This window comes from Bubalus bubalis, chromosome 11 (assembly GCF_019923935.1).
Source record: "Bubalus bubalis isolate 160015118507 breed Murrah chromosome 11, NDDB_SH_1, whole genome shotgun sequence".
NCBI lineage: Eukaryota > Metazoa > Chordata > Mammalia > Artiodactyla > Bovidae > Bubalus > Bubalus bubalis.
This window is the reverse complement of record NC_059167.1, coordinates 92,178,744-92,203,192: the sequence shown is the minus strand read 5'-3', so window position 1 is coordinate 92,203,192 and position 24,449 is coordinate 92,178,744. Positions and strand designations below refer to the sequence as shown.

At 32.8% G+C, this 24,449-nt stretch overlaps 1 protein-coding gene and 1 non-coding gene across 12 annotated transcripts in view; both read left to right on the top strand.

Annotated features, from left to right (window-relative positions):
- Positions 1-24,449, top strand: part of TENT2 (terminal nucleotidyltransferase 2) — a 59,587-nt gene that overhangs the window by 21,233 nt on the left and 13,905 nt on the right. For 10 of the 11 annotated variants that reach the window (XM_044925444.2, XM_006053973.4, XM_025296357.3 and 7 more), the window contains 7 exons: positions 4,894-5,008; positions 5,100-5,191; positions 7,058-7,136; positions 8,752-8,821; positions 11,903-11,979; positions 12,364-12,492; positions 17,645-17,688. In XM_044925444.2, the coding sequence (XP_044781379.1) occupies positions 4,894-5,008; positions 5,100-5,191; positions 7,058-7,136; positions 8,752-8,821; positions 11,903-11,979; positions 12,364-12,492; positions 17,645-17,688 (606 nt within the window). The remainder of the gene's footprint in view (positions 1-4,893; positions 5,009-5,099; positions 5,192-7,057; positions 7,137-8,751; positions 8,822-11,902; positions 11,980-12,363; positions 12,493-17,644; positions 17,689-24,449) is intronic. The other variant, XM_006053976.4, reaches the window with a different exon arrangement.
- Positions 21,227-21,298, top strand: TRNAC-GCA. The gene has a single exon. It is a non-coding gene; the product is annotated as a tRNA-Cys (tRNA).

Below are 24,449 nucleotides of genomic sequence, written 5' to 3'. Positions count from 1 at the left end.
AAATTCCATGATGGAAGAGCCTGGTAGGCTACAGTCCATGGGGTTGCAAAGAGTCGGAGATGACTGAGTGACTTCACTTTCTTTCTTTCATTTGAGGATAGGTTATAATATTTTTTAGGAAAATTGAATATTGATATTTGGAAAAAATATTTTAATATTTTAAATCTGTATTAGGAAACTTATTTTCTTATGCAATTTTGCAAAGATATAATTTTTACATACAGTGGGAAATATATCTTGTACAAGTAATTTAAAAGTAATAGATCTGGCAGGCAGCCTAAACTGTAGTATTATAGAGATTTAAGCAAATTTAAGAATAATTTGTTTTACAGATACTTTGTTGCAATAGGTTTTTTTAAAACTAAGGAAAACAAGGAATGTTTTACTTCTGAATGAAACAAAAAAAGTTTTTGAAATGCCATTATGCATAGTCAGCTTGTTATTACATATACGATCTAAGTATTTTTTTGCTTAATTTTTAGCCAGGATTTCATATCAGACATTCTTCTTTTTTCCCCAGTTATAAGGCCATTGAGACATCTTTTGAAATATTTCTCTAAGTCTTGTTTCAGCATATATGTACATTTCTTTTTGTGTTTTTTTCTCATCTGGACTCTATATATCTGTTCTAAGATACAGTAACGTAATTTGACAATGTGAATCCATAATGTGACTAGACAGGAAGGAAAATTTACTTGTATAAAAATCTGTTAGATCTCCATTATAGTACTTGAGAGAGAAGAAATTTTCCCAGAACCGTAGAAAAGGGAGAGGAGCAAATATGTGGAATTTCATATTTTCTACCTAATAATAATTTTTTTCATATGTGAGTGTTTCTACATGAACATAGTCATTCTAATGAAAGAATTTTATTTTTTGGCTGTGCTATACAGCTTGAGGAATCTTGGTTCCCTGACCGGGGATTGAGCCGAGCCCTGGGCCCAGCCATGCAGTGAAAGCACCAAGTTTTAACCACTTGATCTCCAGGGAATTCCCAAGAAATTTTTCTCTTTGTTATTCAACAGATGTAGAGTATATGTTTTGACTTTTAGCAGTTTTGATCTGCCTGATTCTCTAGATCAAGGAGTTGACACAGCTTTTTTGATAAAGGGCCAATTAATAAATTCTAGACATGTGAACTACGTGGGCCCTGTCTCCTTTTCTTTCTTTTTTAAGCAATGCTTTAAAAATGTAAGAATCAGTTTTAGTTGGTTAGTCCTACAGAACAGACCAGAGGCAGTTTTTGGCTTACAGGTCAAGGTTTGCCAACCCTGCTGTAGGTAGATAAAACTTAATTATTCAAGTGCCATTTAAAATTTTAGATTAACCAGTTTAACTGGAGACCTTTTAAAAATCTTTTTGTAAATATGAATGCCTTAAAAAGCTTTTTATTATGGAGAGTATCAAATATATAAAAAAATAGAATGTAGTATTGTAAATCCTCATAAGACCAAGCTTGAACAGTTACCAACATTTGACCAATCTTATTTTGTCTATACCTCCCTCCCTTAGTAGTTTGAAGGAAATTACAGGTATCATAGCATTTCATAAATATTTCAGTATTCTCTTTTGTTATCTTTTTCATCTGTCCTTTTCCTAGTGCCATACTGTTCTGATTACTGTAGCTGTATGGTTAAGTTTAGAAGTGTCAGGTATGTTAAATCCTCTAACTTTTTTCTTTTATCTATTTATTTAGATGTTTTAATTTCTCTCAATATTTATAATTTTCAGAGTATAGGTTTTACATATCTTTAATACATTCCTAGGTATTTCATGTTTTTGCTGCTTTTGATAATTCTTAAAAATGTAAACTTCCAATTATTTTTTTCAGTTATGTATGCTTTATAGTCAGTTATCCTTTTAGGAAATTAATAATGAGAGAGAAAACCTTGGTTCTGCATATTATATTAAAATAGTCATTCGTTTTGTGAATATGTCTTTCTGGTGTGCTTCATTATCTGTAGGAATGTTACTCTTTGCATTTTTCTTACAAAAACTTTGTATGAGAATTGAATTGAATCCTTTTTAGGCATTATTTCTTCAAATATTTTTTCTGTCCTCCCATTCTCACCTCTCTTTTTGAGATTCCAATTCTTTTCTGTTAACTTATGTTTAAGGAAGATGGCTTTAGGGAGGCCCAGGTGGCTTGGTGGTAAAGAATCCACCTGCCAAATAGGCGATACTTGTTTGATCCCTGTGTCAGGAAGATCCCCAGGAGAAGAAATGCAGCCCACTCCAGTATTCTTGCCTGGGAAATCCCATGGACAGAAGAGCCTGGCTACCTCTAGTCCATGGGGTCTCAAAGAGTCGGACACAGCTCTTAGTGAGTAAACAACAATATACTACTTTTAGATGAGGTTGGGTAAGCTAGCTTTTTGCTAGGTTTGTGGCTGGGGGGAATCCTCTGCTGTGATGTAGTGTTCAAAAATATATCTTCTGAGACCTTTCCTCCTTTCCTTCTCTGCCTTTATCTAGATCAGGGTTTTTCACTTTTGGCAGTATTAGCACTTTTGGTCAGATATCTTTGCTGCGGGGAGTTGTCCTGGGCATTGTAGGATATTCAGTGGCCTTCTGGCCCACCCTGTGGTGCCCACTCCCCCAAGTATGATGACTGATAACCAGAACTGCTTCTCAGCATCGTCAGATGTCCTCTGGAGGGGCAGAATCATTCTTGTTCTAGACTTTCTTTCCTTTACCCCAGTGACTCTGTACTGCTTCGTTTAGATATCTCTTCCTGGCAGTTTCTGCTTGGTATGTTGCTGTGTCTTAGAAGGGAGTTTCAGTTAGTTTTGAGATTCCTGATGTTTGTGTGATTTTCTTGCCTTTCTTGCCTTGTGAGTTGTCGCCTGTGAAACCCCTTCCGAGTTTCAGTTGCTGTTTTACACTGAATTGGAACTGTCCATTTAAGGGAGGGGGTGGGAGGTAGTACTTCTAGGGAATTTGATTTCTGTTTGTTCTGGCTCCAGGGCTGTCCCAAATCCCTTTCCTCCTCTTGTTATGTTTCTGATACCATGTGGGTCTTGCTGCTGTTGGTGTTTGGTCCTAACTTGCAGTATTTTAGAATTCATGAGTAATATGTAGTCAATTGTGCTGTATTTTTTGGCCATTTTTATTTTGGATGGTTTGATCTGTTTGTTTTCTCCTAGTTGCTTAGTCTGTTTTGTCAGTCTGTCAGTCGTGTCTGACTCTTTGCTATTCCCTTCTGCAGGGGATCTTAATGACCCAGGGATCAAACTGGGGTCTGTAGCATTTTAGGGGGATGGTTATTCAGGATATTAAAAAACTATGTCTCTTTCATTGCCAGGTTATCCTGACTGCCTCTGCTTTCTTAAAATGAGTGTTCTAAACATGATAAAATATTTTAAATGATGAGTGAGACTTGTGCCTGGTCATGGACTTGGAGAAAGGCCTGGAGAGGGAGAGGTTGAAAATGCAAAAGACAGGTCAAAAAACTGATGGAGTATTTGTGCCCCAGAGGTGACCAAAAGGGGTGGATACAGAAGTATTTTTGATAGAGGGATTAGCTTTGGACCGAGAAACAGGACAGTTTATCTGACAGGAGAGGTAGGGATATGAAGTTTCATTCAGATAGTAGTTTGCAAGTTTGTAGTTGGAAGCTGAGGAATCTCACATTTGGTTTCTTCAATTTTCTTAGTAAACTTTAATGTGAAGTTACCTGCTGAAGGAAGTGAGATAAGTATAGGAAACTTGAGGAAAGGTATAAACATTTTGGAATGCTGATGGTGAAAAATGGAAGCGATATCTAACCAGAGACATTGAAGTAATTGCTGAGAGATGCTACGGGTTAAATCTTAGGTTCGTTTTTAAATTGTAAATTTGCAACATACCAATTTTGTGATTTTTAAAAATTTTTTTCCAGTTAGCAACTCACAAAAAAGAGCAGAGACAGTGGTTGTTTATAGGGAACCTAAAATTAGGATTTTGTTAGAGCATGACAGGGGTATAATGTTAAGGTATGATAAAAGAGAATGGTTCAAGGGATGCATTGTGGAGTATAGACTGGGTAGGGAAGGAAATCATGCTATTCCAGGTGCTGTTGGGTTGGGAGAAAGAGGATCCAAGAGAATCCAGGTTTGTGTGGTTCTCAAGAAGATGTGAGAATTGGACAGGAGATTGAAGCCTATCTTGTATACTGGAATTTAAAATTTCAAAGCTAGAGAAGTTTGTTTTGTTATGTCTATGTAGCACTGATGAAAAATAATTGAGTAAAAGAAGTTAAAATGGTGGGAGTAGGTCATGATAGTTACCCACTGTAGGTAAGGGAGTCACCTATGGTGATGGCAAGAGGTCATTTGGAGGGGAAAGTATGAACTGGAAAGGGGGATAAAGAGGGAGATCTGTCCGTAGATGGCCACAGGAAAGCAGGGCTCAGGGCAGTGCTAGAAGCATAGGAAAGACGGTGGTTTGCATGAGCACAGACAACCAGGGACTTCTCTTCTGAAGTCTGTTTTATTTGGTATTCATGGTATGAATACCAGGGGTTGGGTAACCTTCTTTAAAGGGCCAGAAAGTAGATTATTGTAGACTTTGTTTCTGTTGCATATTTTTGTTTTGTTTTTATAACCGTTTAAAAATATAAAAACCATTCTTAGTTCATGTCCCATATAAAAACAGGCAGTAACTGAAGGTTATAGTTTGAGGACCTATGAATTATACTCATGAATTCTCTGTGATTTGTCAGTGATACTTTGTAAAAATTGTAAACTATTTCAGATACTAAGTAATTATTATTACTTGAATAGTGGTCATTTTGTATAAGGAGATAATATATATTTATTTTAAAAATACTGTCAGTAATTTTATACTTCTCAATATGCTAGTAACTTCTACATTTCTGAATGAAATTTTTACCTTTTTTGTGGTGCATTCAAGTTGAGTCAGCAGATACTGGAGTTATTTGAAGCATGTCAGCAGCAAGTAAGTGATTTAAAGAAGAAAGAACTCTGTCGAACAGAGCTGCAGAGAGAAATTCAACTGTTATTTCCACGTATGTTTCCCTGTTTTGCATGCTCTTTTAATTATATGCATTCCTATTTTAATTTTAACTAAAACCTTATAATTCTCTTCTGTTTCTCTAGAAAGCCGACTTTTTTTAGTTGGGTCTTCTTTAAATGGATTTGGTACTCGGAGCAGTGATGGTGACTTATGTCTAGTTGTTAAAGAGGAACCAGTAAGTAATGAAACTTTTATTCTAAGTGTGCTTTTCATGTTAAGTCATTTAAGAAATTTCATATAAAAGTCATTGAGGGAAAAAACCCTACTTTGTTTTAATTGCTTCTTTAAATTCTTTGTTTATAGTAATTCAAGGAAAGTCAGGAAATGCTGCTTCTATTTTTTTTAAGGCATGTACAAAAAACAACAAATTATAGTATTAATTTATTTCTAAATTGTTAAAGTGAGGCAGTTTCACTGTGTGTTTTTAAAGAGCTCTATCTTTATTTTGAAATGCCATTGGGTTGGGTATGTTACCAGGATGCAGCAAAGAGGCAGAGCTTGTCTTATATCTGCTTGATTTATTTCCTTCTATTTGAATTCTCAGTGATTCAATTTTTAATCTGTATTATTTTTCCCTTGGAAGTACTATGGGATTTGGAGTTCTTATTATGGGAATTAAAAAAGAGAGATTTCTCTGAAATGTAAAATAAGACTATTGTGATTTAAAGTAATTATCTCTGATATTTTGACTTTGTTTCTTCATACTTAGCAACCAAATTTTATTTTTTATTTTATTTATTTGAATTTCCTGTTTACTGATACTCTTGTATGTCCTTAGTTCCACAAAAATTGCTGTTTATTAAACTTACCTGAGCAGCCTCTTGAATATGCTGAAGTCTCTTCTGAATTATCAAAGATTAATTTCAGTGTAATTTTAATATGCCTTGTATTTCACCTCTTAAAAAATAAAAAAGCCTCTATTGAATGGTAATATTATTCCTATTAGTCCAGTATCAAAAGTGACTTCTAGTTACTGCAAATCAGGAAGAGATTTATTCCAGGAAAGAAACTCCTGATACTTTCTAGGCTTTGAAATCATATAAGGGAAAACTGAAAAAAGAAAAGCCTCAGAAATAATAAAAATAATGAAGAATACTAGAGTTTTAATTAAAACTTTCTCTCATGCAGTTAGATTATACTTCAGTTCAGTTCAGTCGCTCAGTCGTGTCTGACTTTTTGCGACCCCATGGACTGCAGCACGCCAGACCTCCCTGTACATCACCAACTCCTGAAATCCACCAAAACCCATGACCATTGAGTTGGTGACACCATCCAACCATATCATCTTCTGTCCTCCCCTTCTCCTCCTGCCCTCAATCTTTCCCAACATCAGGGTCTTTTCAAATGAGTCAGCTCTTCGCATCAGGTGGCCAAAGTACTGGAGTTTCAGTTTCAACATCAGTCCTTCCAATGAACACCCAGGATTGATCTCCTTTAGAATGGACTGGTTGGATCTCCTTGCAGTCCAGGGGACTCTCAAGAGTCTTCTCCAACACCACAGTTCAAAAGCATCAATTCTTCTACGCCCAGCTTTCTTTATAGTCCAACTCTCACATCCATACATGACTACTGGAAAAACCGTAGCTTTGATTAGATGGACTTTTTAATCCTCCATTCTATTCACGTGTCTGAATCATGTTTGTCGCAACTTATAACAAAACACCATGGATTTGAACCTTATTTTTTAAGCATCTCGCAATCTAGATAGGGAAATAAAACATGTTACAGAAAGTTAAAATTCTGTTTATATTTCCTTGCAGATTATTTTTTGTACATTTATACTAAAGGAAAAAATAACATATAGCTGTTAAAATATTTCTTTTAAAGTTGTGCTTTCAAGTTTAAAATCAGAAATTGATTTAGAAATATTAATGTTAAAGATAGCATAAAGGTTGACTTTTAAATAGTGTAATTTACTGTATATTGAAAAATAACTCCAATGAAAAGTATACTTTATATGTTTTCTTTTTGTTGAGATACATTAAGAAAATAAAACATTGTTTAGAAAGATAATGAAAAAACTTTATTTTTAACTTTTCAGTGTTTTTTTCAGGTAAATCAGAAGACTGAAGCACGGCATATACTCACCTTAGTCCACAAACACTTCTGTACTAGACTTTGTAAGTCTGACATGCCTCACGTTCATATGTCATTTGAGATAACTATTTATTTAAAATGTCTCTCACTGTGTTTATTTTCTGATAAGAATTGTTTTATTTTCTGGTGAGATTAGGTATAATGTGGATTCTTTTTCCCAAGTGAATTTAACTTTTAATTAAAGTAACCATTTATTTGACAATTCTTTGTACTGCAGGCTGTCCCACTGAAGGTAGTCAGGAATTCAGAGATGTGTAAGTTTTAGTTTATCCTCAAACAGCTGAGTGCTGTTAGGAAAGTTAAAGCATGAATGTAAGTAACTGCAGTGCAGAGTATCTCAAAAGCCAAAAGAAATATACAGGTCTTATTTATATGTGAGGAAGAGAGCATCTCATCTGTTTGCAATGATAGACATCCGTACTTGGTTTAAAAATATGATCACTGAACCCAAAGCCCAAATATATCACTCCAACTGAAAGCAAAATTAGTGACTTAGGCCATTTTATTGTAAGATTTTATACTCTTTGAATAAGCTGACAAAGCAGATTTTAATCCACAAGTTAAGCCATCTCAAATAATTTAAACTTCCGCAGAATATTGTGGACATTTGAAGTCACCCTAACTGTGTGATGTTGGATAGACTATTTGTCCATTTATTTAACAAATATTTCTTACGTGTTAGACTTTAAGATGGAAAATACAAAGTCACTTAACAGGTTATTGCCCTTAAACAACAACTTTTATCAGCTGTAGGAAAGAAATCAAGAGATTTATTTCAATGGACTTGAATTTTGCATTTGTAAAATAAAGGAGAAATTTGTACTTTAAGTGGATTTTTAATAATTATTATTAAAATCATAAAATATAAACAGTGAAAAGGACCTTAGAGGTCATGTAATTTAAATGAAAGGTTTCTTTTTTTTTTTTTTTTGATTAGTGTTTTTAATAATGGAGTAATCAGATTAAGGGGTAATCAATGAGTTTGGTGACTTACCTGAGGAGTATAGCTTGTTGGTGTCTGAGCCTTTACTACTTTTAACTCTTAATCTTATTTTTCATTATACCTCATTGAATTCCTGCACATAATTGTATTTGAAGCTTGATGTATATTATTATAATTTTGGTGGTAAAAGCACTATAACAAAATTTTTAGGTTTAACACGTGATATTTAAGTTTGGTGGAGTACAAAAATTTGATACATGTTTTTTTCATACTTATTTGAATTTTTCACTGTCCCATGTATTATGTTGCCAGCATTTCTACGTTTAACATTTTTTGTAAATATGATTCTATGACTGCCATGGTATCTTCCATGTGCTGTAGCAGAATTTAGCTATCCCCTTGCTGCTGGCCTAGATATTTCTCCTATAATGCTCTGATGAAATTCTTTATAAGTATTATTAGGTATTAGACCACATTTCTAAAAATAACATTAATACATAAAATCGTCTACATGGTATTGGAAGTTCCAGTCTTCGAAGAATTTGATAATGTCTTTTTGTCTTTGCTTCCTCTCTCAAAGACTGTATTTTCTTAAATTGTTTTAGCTAAGTAAAATACTACTTCAAAGAAATGTTCATTGGAATACTGAATTTGAGAAGCATTTACAGATACCCATTTTATCTTTTATCCTTCAGCTGGTTATATTGAGAGACCTCAGTTGATTCGAGCAAAAGTGCCAATTGTGAAGTTCAGGGATAAAGTCAGGTAAGTAATTACTGAATTTTTTCAGTTGCTTTAGATAATTTTTAGGTATTCTTCTGAGGTAGATAATTAAGGAGGGTGTGCTGTTCCCTAATAGCTTCATTAATTTTTGGAAATGATTTGTTCTCTTAGATGATTTTTTTGAAATAATCTGAGCAGTTGTTCATGTTAACTCTCTTAGCTATTCTGGTTGACATTTTGAATATTTGAGACTGTTCATAGCTGAAAGAATATAGTATTTTAGATTTTTAAATGATCTCTTCCTTTTGGAAATGTAATATGCTCTGAGAACATATCTTAATTCATGAAATTTGATGCATGTTTATATCAAAAGAGGTTGTTACTAGTATAATTATACATGTTCTACTATTAATAGTTTGGGTTCTGAATTTCTTATAGGCTAGGTATATACACTCGATCCTCATTATTCATGGATCCCATATTTGTGAATTTGCCTACTTGATAAAATTTATTTTGTAACCCCCTGAATTAATACTTGTAACACTTTTATGATTTTATAAAGAGTGGGAAAATTTTGAGTCACCTGATGTACATCTTCCCAAATGAGTTTAACAGTATGATACACTTGTCTTTTTGTTTCAACTCTGATACGCGGAACAGATTCCTTTTCACAGATTAGTTAGTGTGTTTTTCACAGTTTTGTGCTTTTGTGCGTGAATTTGCTCTTTAAAATGACCTCCCAGCATTGTGCTGAGGTGTTGTAGACGTTTTGTGCACAAAGCTGTGATGTGCCTTAATGGTGTGTTAGATGTGTTTTATTTTGGGATGAGTAGTGCTCTGCAATGGAAAAGGCAGTGGCACCCCACGCCAGTACTCTTGCCTGGAAAATCTCATGGACGGAGGAGCCTGGTAGGCTGCAGTCCATGAGGTCGCTAAGTCAGACATCACTGAGCGACTTCACTTTCACTTTTCACTTTCACGCATTGGAGAAGGAAATGGCACCCCACTCCAGTGTTCTTGCCTGGAGAAGCCCAGGGACAGAGGGGCCTGGTGGGAGGCCATCTATGGGGTCGCACAGAGTCGGACATGACTGAAGCGACTTAGCAGCAGCAGCAGCAGTAGTGCTCTGCAGTGACTTCACTTTTATTGAATGAACAGTGTATTAAATGTCGTTAAATAGAAAGTTACATAAAACAAAATTACATACTGATCAGTTGATGAAAATGTGACTGTAGGCATATTGATAAATAGGCTGATGAAGCTGTGACTGGGGGCTAACCCTTTGTTTCCCCTAGGAGCAGTGGCTTAGTAACCACTAATTCAGTGTTTGTGATCACTATGTAGAAAATAACTACTGTAAATAATCAAAACTGACTGAATATATATATTTTTTCTATTTTTTTTTTAAACAAATCTTTAGATAAGTGGTGGCTCAAACTTTGCCCTTCCTTCATCCAAACATCCATCCAGTCTATAAAGATTTACTAAATTTCTCTCAAGTAACAGTGGAACTTTATTTTTCAATGGTGGAGTGTTTTTAAAGCACAAGGATATAGAGAGATAAAACATATATGTAAACAAAACTGTTAGCTGATTATAATCATTTTTTAAAATGGTGTAGTTGTAATATAAACAATAAAACAAACAGTACATATAAATAAAACTATTAACTGATTATAATTGTTTTTAAAAATGGTTGTAGCTGTAACTATATAAACAATTTTATTCTTTTTCAATTTAAGATTATCATACATGGTTTTTTCATTGTTAAATGCTCTTTATAACCACCATTTTATCATCCTTCTATATATGCATCATTAAGAAAAAGGAACAACTGCATTTTGATCATTCAGATATAACTGATGTTAATGTTTTGGTGTAAACCTTTCAGTCCCTTCTTTATGCATATGAATGCATAAGAGCTTTTAAAAGTAAAATTGAGCTTATACTTTATTACTTAGCAATATGGCATGAATGGTTGAATCATTGAATATCTTCTGGCTTAATTTTCAATCACTTTACAGTATTTCACTGAGTGGATTTACTGTCATTAACTTAACCATTCCCTGTTTAAATAAGCATAAAATTCTTTCCATGTTAAGGATTACTTCAAGTAGAATTGAAGAAAGCACTGGATATTTTTTAAGCTCTGGATTCATATTTTTGGGAAGTTTTTAATTGCAGACTAGTTTCCATCTAAGTGTTTTTTTCCTCTTTAAGTTACATAGAGGGAGTGCAAACTGGTTTTAGTGTACATTTGTACAAGCACAATTAAAGAATGTAACTCTACTGTTACACCATAAGTTTCCCAAAGCCAAATACATCTGAAATTTTAATATCACTACCCATGTTTATTAACATGCATGGATATGAAAGATTATAGGATTTCTTTTCCCATAACAAAGAAAATCTGAAATGGTATATTTCAGATTTTACAGTTAAAAGCTATAGAAAGGAATTTTATGCTTTTTTTTAAGGCACTTTTCACAAAAAGACTCATTGTACAGAAGTTTGACCTGATAGTATATGAGCCTGTTACTTATGCATTAAGTAGTCATTTTGAGTTTAGCCGTTCTTTATATATACCATTGTTATTGCTGTGTTTTCTAAATTGTGAATTGCATGATACCCTTGGTTTCAAAGAAGTGTCCCTTCTGTTATGTGTTTGGCTTTAATGTTTTTACTAGACATCAGTAGCCAAATTTGTTATGATATTATAATTTGGTAACCCTTTTGGAGAGAAAATAAAGTAGATAGAGCTTTTATTTTTTTTTTCACCTGTACTTTATTTGGCTTTTCATTCCTATTGTTTTAAAACAAATGTTGCTGTCATTCAAAATTGATTCAGAATTTATAACAGTGGGATAACTTGCCCAGAAATGTGTTTGGTCATACAGTTTTGTTTATCTGAAGAATATTACAAAATGAAAAGTTCTTGTGTTAAGAGTAATTGGAGCCTTATTGGTGTAATACATATCTTTCAACATCAGATCATACTAAAAGTTGTCTTTGGGCTCATGACATTTTGTATCATTGGATGAATGGATGGATATAAATTTAGTTACTAGGGAGTTAGTTTAATTTGTACTTGAGCTGAAATTTTTATCTTTTTTTTGAAAATAGTTGTGTGGAGTTCGACTTGAATGTAAACAATATTGTTGGAATAAGAAACACATTCCTTCTCAGAACTTATGCATACCGTAAGTTTTCTTTTGTTTATTTTCAGATAATTATTACCTTCTCTGTTTATCCTTTATTCCTTTATAAAGATGTGACACCTCTCTAATTATGTTTGTGTACAATGTGTCTCACTTTCTTACATATGTAATGTGTTACTGCACTGAAATCACATACCACCAGAGTTATATATAGCTCAGTAAAATGAATTTTGATAGTTGGTAATTTTGAAAAAGTAAAGTATGTTTTATATAGAAATAAGACATATTTATGGTAAGCAAAATGTTTAATCGCAGGAGGGATTGCTCTTTCTATTGGCATGGAGTTGGGAAATAATGTAAACTTTCAAGGAAACTTGAAAGAAGAAATGTCTTCTTACCATTTTTAAGTTTTAATTTTACTTTCAGTTGAAAATCGAGTTCGTCCGTTAGTACTGGTGATTAAGAAGTGGGCCAGTCACCATGATATAAATGACGCCAGTCGCGGTACTTTAAGCAGCTATAGTCTTGTACTGATGGTTTTGCACTATTTACAAAGTAAGTATTATGGGTTTTTTTTCTAATTTAATTAAAAATGGAAATGCAGTTAAACTTGATTATGTTGTCTTTCCTGTTGATCTTATATTCAGATATCATTTTAAAAGGTTTTTTCTAAGGCACATAAAAACCTTCCTACTTTCCTGCTTTGAACAACTGTTTTAGGTAATGTTACCCCTGGAAAACATTATAAAGAAGTTTCACTGTATTTTTAAATTTGACAGTTTTCCTATATTTTCTTTAGTATTCAGAGAACTTTCACCACTGTATTGTAGACCCATTGTCTTAACCCAGATGAATGTTTAGAGGCCTGTAAAAATAAACTCAAGCGCCATTCATGATGTTCTTTTTATTTTTCACTTGAGCCAGGAATTAAATTATTTTCCTTTTTTCAAAAATGATTTTCTTGTTGGTTTAAAGGAGCTTTTATTTCTATGGGCAGTCATGGAGATTGGATGAAATACTTGATGTTAACTTAAGACCATTTACCAGTATATCTAGGCTGTGATGTGTTCTGGCTTAATGTTTCACAGTTTAGAAAGCAGTGTTGTAATATTTATGTTTATACCCTTTCGCTCAATGATTTCATATCTAGAAATTTATCCTCAAATAATGAGGGATGTTTATATGAATTTATATAAGGCTATTTTCATGGTATTTGTTGAAATAATAAAAGATTAAAAATAATTTAAGATTATTAAAAAACCATTAATTTAATGGTTAAATTATGATATATCCTAATATTAAATTTATATGAACACTAAAAGTCATGTTTTAAAGTTATTGAAATAGGAAACTCATGATACGCTGTCATGCACAATAAAATGCCAATGTTATTAAAATAGTTGCTATGAATGTGTATATATTCATATGTATACAAATATTAAAAATGTATATGCCAGAAATTTGTCTGGGGTTATTTATAGACAGTAGTATTTATTTTCTTTATATATCATTATACTTACAGATGTTTTATGATATATATTAAGTATATTTTTAGCTGAACAAAGAAATCAAATGAATTTTTTTCATATTCTGAGAGGGACTTAAAATAGTTTAAATGGGCCAAAATTTTGTGATTCAGTGATGATCCGAAAGGTTAGATATTCTTAACTATTTCAAGCTAATTATAATATTTTTGTTGCTGAACAGTCTTGGATATATACTAGTTTGATGATTGATTTGCTGCGCCAAAGCGATTTGAAACATGATGTTGGCTGTTTTAGATGCTACTTTACATATCACCAGTTGTTTTTGTTCAGTTTTATAGTTCAATGTGAAACATACTACCTTTGATAATAGTGAACTCTGTTCTTTTGTGGATTGCATTTACTTTCATGAAAAATGGAATTGTTTAGAAATAATTCTTTTATAAAATACATGAAGAATAATATGGTTAACACTTATGTATTACCACCTAGTGTCTATTCATTTTTTAGTTTTAGTTGTGGTTTAAACATTAGGTTTGACTAAAACATATAACATGTATGAACATTCACAGTATGTGCCCTATCCCGCCATTCTTTTGGGTTACATTAGAAATTTTAATTTGATTGGTTTTTTAGGAAGTGTACTTTAATCACAGAGGCCCCATGGAGGTTTTGTAAGCAATAATTCAAATATTAGTGGGACTTCCCTGTTGGCCCAGTGGTTAAGACGCCACACTTGCGCTTCAGAGGACCTGGGTTCCATAACTGATTGGAAAACTAGGATCCTTCATGCTGTGCAACGTGGCCAAAAAAAAAAGACAAATTCAAATATTAGTATTTTACCAGTGTAATAAAATCATGTTAAAATTTGGTATAGATTTTGTTAAATATATTTTATTCTTGATAAAGTGGTTTTATTTACTAAGATGATTAGTAATTTATGGCACTCTAATCAGCCATTTCTAGATATTTGTTAAAAGACATCAGCTACCCAGATATACTGTGTAATTCTGTACTTTGGCAGATTTAACCCATTCCTCCCTAGAAGAAATTAGAGAGATTGAAAATAAGTAATTGCTTTTCTTGTCATGCAAGAGTCTTCAGGTGTATTGAGCAGTTCTAGCTCTGCCACAGTTAACTAATTTTTGTGATTTTGGCCAAGTAATTCTACCTCACTGGCCTTAATATTCATCTGTAACACTAACAGTTAGATTAGATGACCCTTACATTTCATTTAACTTTAAATGCTTTAATGTCTTTTCTGCCATGAACAGAGAAAGGAAATGGGTCCTCTCTATGTAGAAAGGATGAAAAGGTTAACTAATGCATTTCCTAGCACAAGTTTCAACAATCAGGACTGGAACATGCCAGGCTCTTCTGTCCATGGAATTTTCCAGGCAAATATATTGGAGTGGGTAGCCATTCCCTACTCTAGGGGATCTTCCCAAACCAGGGATAGAATCTGGATCTCCTGCATTGCAGGCAGATTCTTTATTGTCTGAGCCACCTGGGAAGCCCCAATTACAAACTATGTATGCTTGAAAATGTGACTCATGAAAGCATGAGGGGAAAACTCATTTGAGAAGAGAGTTTACTAGCAATCTAATATTAAGAGTTAATAGTAAAGGCAAAAGTGTCAATTGTTAAAAACAATAATATGAGTGAATGAATAGTCGTGGACTGTTTACCATGCTACCAGGTATAGATCTATCTTTAGGCATTTTTAAATTGTTCTTGCATTTTCACAATTAGTAGTGGTTTAGTGTTGTTGAGGATCTGCTTTTTTTTTTTTAATTAGTGTAATCTTGGATGAATTAGCATGGAATGTGAATGTGTATAAATTAGTGAAGGCCTGACAAGAAAGCTCTCATTCAAAATACAGGCAAAGTAAAATTGTATAGATTAAATCTGTTCAAGGTATTATCTGTTGATCATATCTTTTAATAATAAACTTATTTTGCTTTTGAGAGAGGAAAATATTGTGACTTCAACATAGATGTCATAATAGATGTTACAGAGATTCTTCCAGAATCTATATTGCTTTGGAATAAAATATTTGGAAAAACTACTAAATGTTTCGAGGTTACTATCAGGATAGCATTGATAAATAATTGCCAGAGTACATTAATTGCTTCTCTAATGACTAGTATTTTTATATCTTTAAGGCAAGGGATTTATCGAACGATAACCCTGCCCTCAAAAACTTCCACATTGCTTACTTCTAAAGACTCTTCATCTATTGAAAGACCCTATTCCAGTGGTTTGTGTTTATTTTTCTCTCCTAGCATTCTAGTTATGATTCTATCACTAGAATGAGATAATATTTTTTAAAAATTTTCTACGGTCTTTTATTTTACTGGGAGTGTTCAGTGGGTATAGAATTTAGATCTCTACACTTAAAACTTAAACTTTTTTAAATTTAATTTTATTTTTTATTATTTTTAAAATTATTATTATTATTATTTTTTACTTTACAATATTGTATTGGATTTGCCATACCAAAAAAAAAAAACTTAAACTAATTTCTAGTAAGAGTTTTCAATTTGACGTCTGTGTTATAATGAAAATTATTAAAATGCTATTAAAATGTTAGACAAAGACAAAGACTTTTAAGATTAAGTGACTGGGGCTTGAGTTTATTTGTAGGGTCTTCTAGAATTTGAGCATTTGAATGCCTTTAGGGAAAGAAAACAAATAGCCTTACTTCCTGAGGGTGATTCTGGTAAGTAATGAGTGAGTTTTTTTCCCCTAATATTTTTAGTCGTATATTGTGATCGTTCCATACTATCATGGAAATTTATTCTAATTTTATTTTATTTATTATTTTGTTCTAATTTTCAACTTGGGAGTGAAGTGTGATACAGAAACTATATTTAAATAAAGCATCCTACGTTGTACTATGTGGTAAAAATTTAAACATTTATAATCATAGTTGGAGACCGTGTAAATTGATCATAATGGTTGATTTTGTGTTCATTAATGTATTCCAGTACTTATCTAAAAATTTTTGCTAAACAGCAGGTTAAAAGTGAATTAATGATTCTTTGTTACTGAATTTATTTAATTACAGTTGACCCTTGAACAGCATAGGTTTGAATTGTGCGAGTCTACTTACAGATTTATATATATATATATAGAGAGAGAGCAGTATTTATTACATGATCTATAGTTGGTTGAATCTGTAGATTTAAAACCTCAGGTATGGAGAGCCAACTATAAAGTTATATGCAGATTTTCAACTGTATAGGGGTTGGCACCCCTAACCCCTGAATTCTTCAAGGGTCAGCTGTATATATAATGTATTTATAATTCTTAAGCACATAGGTTACTATGGAGTATTGTATTATCTTAAAGAAATCTTATAAATGTATTATTTGATTCTTACCATATTCAAGACACTGTATTTTATAGTTATTTCTTATATTGTAAGTATTAAGCATTTTGCCTTTCGTGTTATTCCATCTACATTATAATGATGTGAAATTACAGTTAATGTATTTAATGAAGTTGGATTTGGGGAAAGCTATTGAAGGGTGAAGAATGGCAGTTAAAAACTACAGTGACATATGAAGATAGTGATTCTTGTGTATAAAATTTTATTTTATAGTGGATTGGTACAGATCTCCTGATTTAGATTTCTAAACTTTGCTGAGGTTTTCTTTTTTAAAATATATAAATGAAGTTGAAGATTTTTTTTCAGTTGTTTTTTCCTCAGTAGATCAATTTTCTAAAACTATCACAATTTTGATATTATTGTTAGAAGAAATTAAATAATAAAGAATTATGATAGAGCTGTTATTCTTACGATGTAGTGCCATTGGACTGCACTTTCAAAGGTTTTTTTTGATAGTTACAACCATCTTAACAGTGTCTGTTTAATATCTGTAGCACAATCCTTGTCTTGCTTATTTTGTGTGTGTGTCTAATGTTGGACCAAATGTGTGTCCATTTATTGGTGATCTATTTTTCTAAAACCATGTAAGGAACATTGTTTTACATAGAAGTATACATAACTTATTAATAGACCTTAAAATGTCAACTTTGATATATTTTGAATTTTAATTTTTAGGGATCAGAATTAATTTCACAAAATATGTGAAAACTGTTGAATTTTAACATAAACCCTTATAGTCTAGTCTTATACCTGGGGGTAGCTGACAAATTATTGCTTTGTAAAATGAATTACATGAATCACGGCAGCTTTAAACTTTTTCTTTTTATAGCCTTACCTGAACCCATCCTTCCATCCATCCAAAAAATTTACCCAGTAAGTGTTTCTTATAAATTATTATAATACCTGTTATGACAGTGTATGTGGAACTATTATGTGCAATATTATTGTGAATATAAAAGTAGAAATAGTTACCATCTAATATGATAATATTTTCTACATAGGCTGAGGTAAACATTGACCACTAGAATGTTAAAAATGTTTCATATAATTTTTTGGAAGTCTCTGCTATTTTATTTGATTATTAGCAGACAGTCTTGTCCTTTATGTTAATGATGGAACTTTTTGTATAACAGTCATGATTATCATTAATGGGAATTAAATATACTTAGTTGGTGAGGGCACTTTTGGACTCAGACCAGTTTTTTTCATGTTACCTTAAAATATAATTTTAGAACATTTCTTTAATAGCTCAGAAGTTTTATAGCCCAACATACGTGTAATTTGAAATCAGGGGAACATATTTCACCTAGAGCCAGACATCCCGGAATGTGAAGTCAGGTGAGCCTTAGGAAGCATTGCTACAAACAAAGCAAGTTGAGATGATGGAATTCCATCTGCACTAAGAAGTTGAAGAACTGGATAACCTTTTAATGTTTCATTTCATCTTATCAAGTAACATTCTAAGAGGTAACATGTACACTGTCCTTGTGTGTACATTATTAAGAATCCTGGTGAAGTTAATTAGAAACCCTCAAGAAATGAAGTGTGTCTACTAGAAAAAGTTTAATATATACTCAGTTTGAGTTTAGAGAAACCTAGGTAACGTACATATTAATAATCTGTATGAATATTTTTATTTCTTTTCTAGTTTTAATGTTCTTTTCTTTTTTCCAGATTTCACTGTTTCTTTGTTTTATTTATATAAGTCTTACCATTTCTGTTTTCCTCCATAGTCATTCTTGTTCCTGGTTTTTTTGGAAATAATATTTAAGCTGCTTGCGTAGAATGTTTGACCAGCCTTTTAAAACCACATTTTTTACCTGTTAATTTATAAACTTTTAAGAAGAATTTTCTAAACTTACTAGTCATGCTGTATAGGAAACATAACATCCCTGTTGAGTGATCAAAGTTTTTCAAAGAACATATTTTATATGTATGAGAAAATATAATACATATATTGACATAGAATCTAAATTAAATGTAACATAATCTTTGATGATTGAGAAGTGATGTTCTTGTTTTTGAACATCAGTTATTGTAATGCTCACATGTGAGGTGCTGGATAATATGGGTTCACTGTAAATAGAGTCTTGCTGCAGTGGGGGCCTCTCAGTTCATGGGGGGTTGTCTGAGAAGAGACCATTTAACAAGAAGAACCTTCTGGAATCTGTATCTTCCTCCTTTTAAAAATAAATTTCTGCTATGAAGAACTATTATAATGAATGTATAGTATAGCTGGGTATCAGTATTTATGCTTTTTTTTAAGTAGTATGACAAGACTTCAGAAAGTGTAGAAATGTAAGTAACGTGAACTTTTGGACCTATTCTTGAACGTTTTCTTCCCTCTATAAAGTATTAATTTTTTGGTTCATACTGAAAAGTCAAAGATAATGACTGGGTGTTTACTATTTCATTTATTATCCCAACTTTATTGTTCTTTAAACACCTAGGTTTCAGTGTACAAGAGCTGCATATATTGTTCAACAAACAAAGGATTTAATAGTTTTAACTTATCCTTTAAAGAATCTATTATTGTGTTTTGAAAGATGCTTCTGTGGAAATCTTACTTAAAATGCTGTACTACATGGAACTCTTTTTACTATATAAAATGCTGATTAAGTTTCAGTTTAATAGCATTATGCTGAGAAACAGAAGCATTACTTTTATGATAAGATACTCAAATTCTTACTAGTATATTCTAGTTTAAAGAGCCTCATTTTTATTTCTGTGTTTCATTTTTCTAATCACCTAGCTTTCTCCCATCACTGGGTCCTGATTTCTGTTCACATGCACCACCTCTAAAGCTATATTCTCCATCCTGTTTTGCTAATAATCTTATTTCTACACCTGTAACCAGGAAATAGATTTAATACTAGCCCAGCTCCAAGGCTTTGAAGAGTATTAATATCAAGCCCTGCTAGACTCAAGAATATCTAACTTGCTTTCATGTGTGGTTACATTGTCCTAAATATTTAAGCCACATTACCTTTACTATAAGATTGATACTTACATGGATACGGACTTAATACCCACTCTTCCACAGGTTTTTCTGTATTGTATGAAACCTGTAAGCCAATCAGTGGAGCATTTTTTTTGGTGGTCCATCTGATAGAGCAATTAAATTAGCTTGTTTCTTATTACTAGTAGTAACTATCATTTATTTATTATCTGTTTCATATCAGAGGGCTTCCCTTGTGGCTCAGCTGATAAAGAATCTGCCTTTAATGTGGGAGACCTGGGTTCGATCCCTGGGTTGGGAAGATCCCCTGGAGAAGGGAAAGGCTACCCACTCCAGTATTCTGACCTGGAGAATTGCATGCACTATAGTCCATGGGGTCACAAAGAATCAGACACGACTGAGCGACTTTCACTTTCACTTATTTATATCAGAACATATAACTTTTATATACAATATCTTCAGTCCTAAGCAAATATATTCTTCTGAGAAAGGTTACATGATTGATCCAAGCTTTTTAGTCACGAATTATGAATGCAGGAACTGGTGTTTTTCCATTATACTATGCTTGCTGGGGAAAGGCAGAATGATAGTAGTAGTCAATTTGTGTTGCTTACAACATTTTATTTATTATCTAATTGTTCCTATACAGATGTATTTGTATACCTTCAAGAAAAGCTGATATGACAAAATTTCAGCTTGTAGTTTGAGAATAATTTTAAAAACTTTACAGTGACAGAAAAACTTTCTTATTACTTTACAAGGGAAGAACGTTTTAAATTTTGAGCTTCTCTGATATAGTTAAAATAGGATTAAAAACATATTGTTCAATATATTTTTTTGTCATTGTCAGCTTTTTTCAAAATTTAGAAAATATTTATAAAAAAGTTAGGGTAATATTTCAATTCAGTTGTGATATTGAATTATGAAAGAAAAGGATAAAACAGACATCTTTATCTTTGAAAACTATATCATATAGCATTATTGATTATTACTCATTAATTATTGACTTAAAAAAAGCAACATCAGTGATAGAGGACAGAGTGTTTACTATTCAGTTAAAGAAATGAAGTTGAGAAGTTTAAATATATTAACTCAGATTAAGTGTATGAAGGGATTTTTATTTTAATGTAAGCATTTTATGAGATTTACCTACACTTAAGTAGATTTATCAAGACAACTTATATTTGTTTCCTTCCCTAGTGATACCTTCTTATTTTCAGAAACCAAAGTTAATTCCAAAGTAATACGTTGAAAGTTGCCGGAGGTAACCATAGTGTGTTATTGTAGATGTGCAGTTAAAATAATGATGATGCCTGGCATATACTGAATAATTAACTTCCCTGGTGGTTCAGATGGTAAAGCGTCTGCCTACAATGGACCTGGGTTCAATCCCTGGGTTGGGGAGATCTCCTGGAGAAGGGAATGGCAACCCACTCCAGTATTCTTGGGGCTTCCCTGGTGGCTCAGATGGTAAAGCGTCTGCCTGCAATGCAGGAGACCCGGGTTCGATCCCTGGGTTGGGAAGATCCTCTGGTGAAGGAAATGGCAACCCACTCCAGTATTCTTGCCTGGAAAATCTCATGGATGGAGCCTGGTAGGCTACAGTCCATGGGGTCACAAAGAGTGGGACAGGACTGGGCGACTTCACTTCACTTCACTTCACTTCACTTCAATACTATTGTTACTTTTCTTTCCATATACATTGTATCATATAATTTGTATAACGGCCCTGTGAATGCTATTATTTTCCTTGTATTATGGATGAAGGAGCTTAACCTTTGGAAAGCTGGGTAACCGTGGTTAAGTTCGTGTAGTTAATGGAAGAACAAAATTTCATACCTAGGCCTGACTCCAGAATTCAGGCTCTTCACCACTTTATAATAGTACTTCTATTTTGTGTTAAATACTTTAACTCCTTTCAAGAGTTGGAAGATCTCAGATCAAGTTTAAAGGCAATTTAATTATCAGTCTTTAATATACATCACTAGATTAGTGATGATCTGCATATAGTTAAATCTTGATAGAACTTCAGTGTTATCATTTAGTTCTGTGTCTATTCCTGTATAACTCCACTTAAATGCTCTGTATCAGTTATCCTTTTCTTTGAGATCTTCCTCAACATTTCTTTCTAGGCTTTAATAATTCATATTCTTAGAAAATTGTGCAGCTTGCATTTCTTTGCCTAGAGATGGGAAACAGTCATCTTTCATTTAAGCTATACCTTTCTTTAAAAAACAGTTACCAAGTAAACAAGTTAACCCAGTTTAATGTAGTCCAGAAAGTGCTTAATTGCCCACGTTTTGGACTTTGAAAATTACGACACAGCCTCAAAAAGTGATGGAGTCTGGCAAAAGGTGTTTTTGTTAGGCAGTTATATGGACAGAAACAGACTTTTCAGATGTTTAAGAGATTACTTATTTAAATTTTTCTTAACTTGGTATTGTGACGAGAAATGGAAGATATGTGTCTTCAGTATTTAAATATCATTTGGACAATGTTTTTAGGAATTAAGCCATTGCATATCTGGGTATCAGAAGCCCAAAATAAGAACCATAAAAAATAATAAATATATTTTCTGTGTTAAAAAATTAAACCAATAAATATCAATAATCCAAAGGAAAAAAATGCTGTAAGAAACAGGTGTTGTATTGGTTAAATTGTTTTTCTGTGGATTTAGATTGTAGTTTTATAGGCTGCTTTTGTTTCTTTGGCTTTTGGATTACTCTTTCTGTGGTTTCTAATGTGTTAGCTTAAACTCTGCCCACCTTCATCCTAGCTGAAGTAACATACTCTGTTTCAGTACATAAATGCAATTGGGGAGGGCCTTTTAAAGAAATAAGTTGGATGAAATTTTTCTTAAAGCAGAAAATCTTTCTGTAATATGAATGATTACCAAAAATGGGGATTATTTAAGGTTAAATAGAATTCCTTTTTACTTGTAGCTTCTTTTAGCTGGAGCCTATTTTTTGTTTGTTTGTTTGTGTTTCTCCTTTAGTTCTCCCTCAGTAGGTGTGATATGACCCTTTGTATATATGATCTTGAAAAAGAACAGTGGTGCTAAGAGAACACTGACCAGGGTCTTGCAGCATTTTAATACAGTAGGTCTTAAAACTCTGCAGTTTTAATCTCATAATTACTGATGTATTTCTTTAAATTACTGAAAAAAATAGAAATTTTAAAGGAGGTTCAAACAGTTTTAAACTTCAGGTAAGAAAATGGCTGCTCTGTTTCAGCATCATTTTGTAAATTGAATGTTTATTGTGCTAAGTGCTAGAAATCAAAATTAATAAGCTTTCAGAGCAGAAATTGTTAAACAGTGACCCACTTTTCTTTTTCCTGTCATTTGAACTTATAGCTTTTTGTTTAATTTGCTGGAGAATATTATTTAAATTTTACACTTTTAAATAAAGTCCTAAGCCCAATTTTATGCTTAACAAGTAAGAGAAAAAGTAAAGAGTAAGAACAACTGGGCGACTTCACTTTCACTTTTCGCTTTCTTGCATTGGAGAAGGAAATGGCAACCCACTCCAGTGTTCTTGCCTGGAGAATCCCAGGGACGGGGGAGCCTGGTGGGCTGCTGTCTATGGGGTCGCACAGAGTCGGACACGACTGAAGCAACTTAGCAGCAAGACAAATAAGAGACCTGCTCTTCTTCTGCTATTACAAATCAGTGCTTGTCTCCTACTCCCCCTAGTCTTTGGGATAAATAAGATTTCTACTTGGGTCATAAACTGTAATATTAAATCTATTAGACTTGTAAGGCAAGTCCCACCTTTAGGAATGCCATCTTTGTGAATTGTGGTTGGAGTAGGATTTTTCTTCTGGCAGAAAGATAATCACTTCTTGGTAGTTAAAGTTACTGATAAAATTATAGGTAATGGGGCAAGAGGAGATGTTTTTATTTTCTTGCCTCTTGTTTTTACTGATGTATTTTGAGACTGCCGTTAAGTAGGTGCATTACCCTATTTCTGCACGTTACTGGGGTTATTCAGATGTTACTAATTGCATTAATATCCATAAGCCCGTTGGCTCTGTTGGGTAGTTGGGAACCTTAAGTGTAGTTGTCATTCTGCTGTCTGGTTAACCAATTCATCTTTTTGTTTAGTTGTTTTGTTTTTAAATCTGTTTCTACTCAGGTGGCAAAGGAGAATATTGAAAACCTTTTTTGAGGGCACTGTGAAAATTACCTGAAAAAGTATTTCCTAACATAACGGATATGTATTACTTGAGAATTTCTATAGATGAGTTTATTTTAGAGCCATAACTTGCTACTAATAAGGGAAAGATCAGATACGAAAATGAATGGCATTCCATAAGTACTCATTGGTGTTCTTTCTTTGGGCCTGGAATGCAAGCACATGATATCCTTCTTTATGAATATTGTACTAAAAGTGAATAGCTCAATATTGCTTGCTGATTTGATTTTTCAAGTTTAGTTCGTGTTGAACATTATTTCTGTTCCCTCTAAAGTGCAACATACAAAAATGAAATAAAATTGTAAAAAATCTTAAAATCAGTGTCAGTACTATTTATATAGTAAACTTCTTTGACCTTTGTGAGAAATTTTAAGTGGCAGTTAGAAAAAGCTCTTACCTTGAGATATATTTATAAAGAAATCTATATTTATTGGATGGAATCTTGGTATGTACTGTAAGGTTTTATTTATGAATTAAAA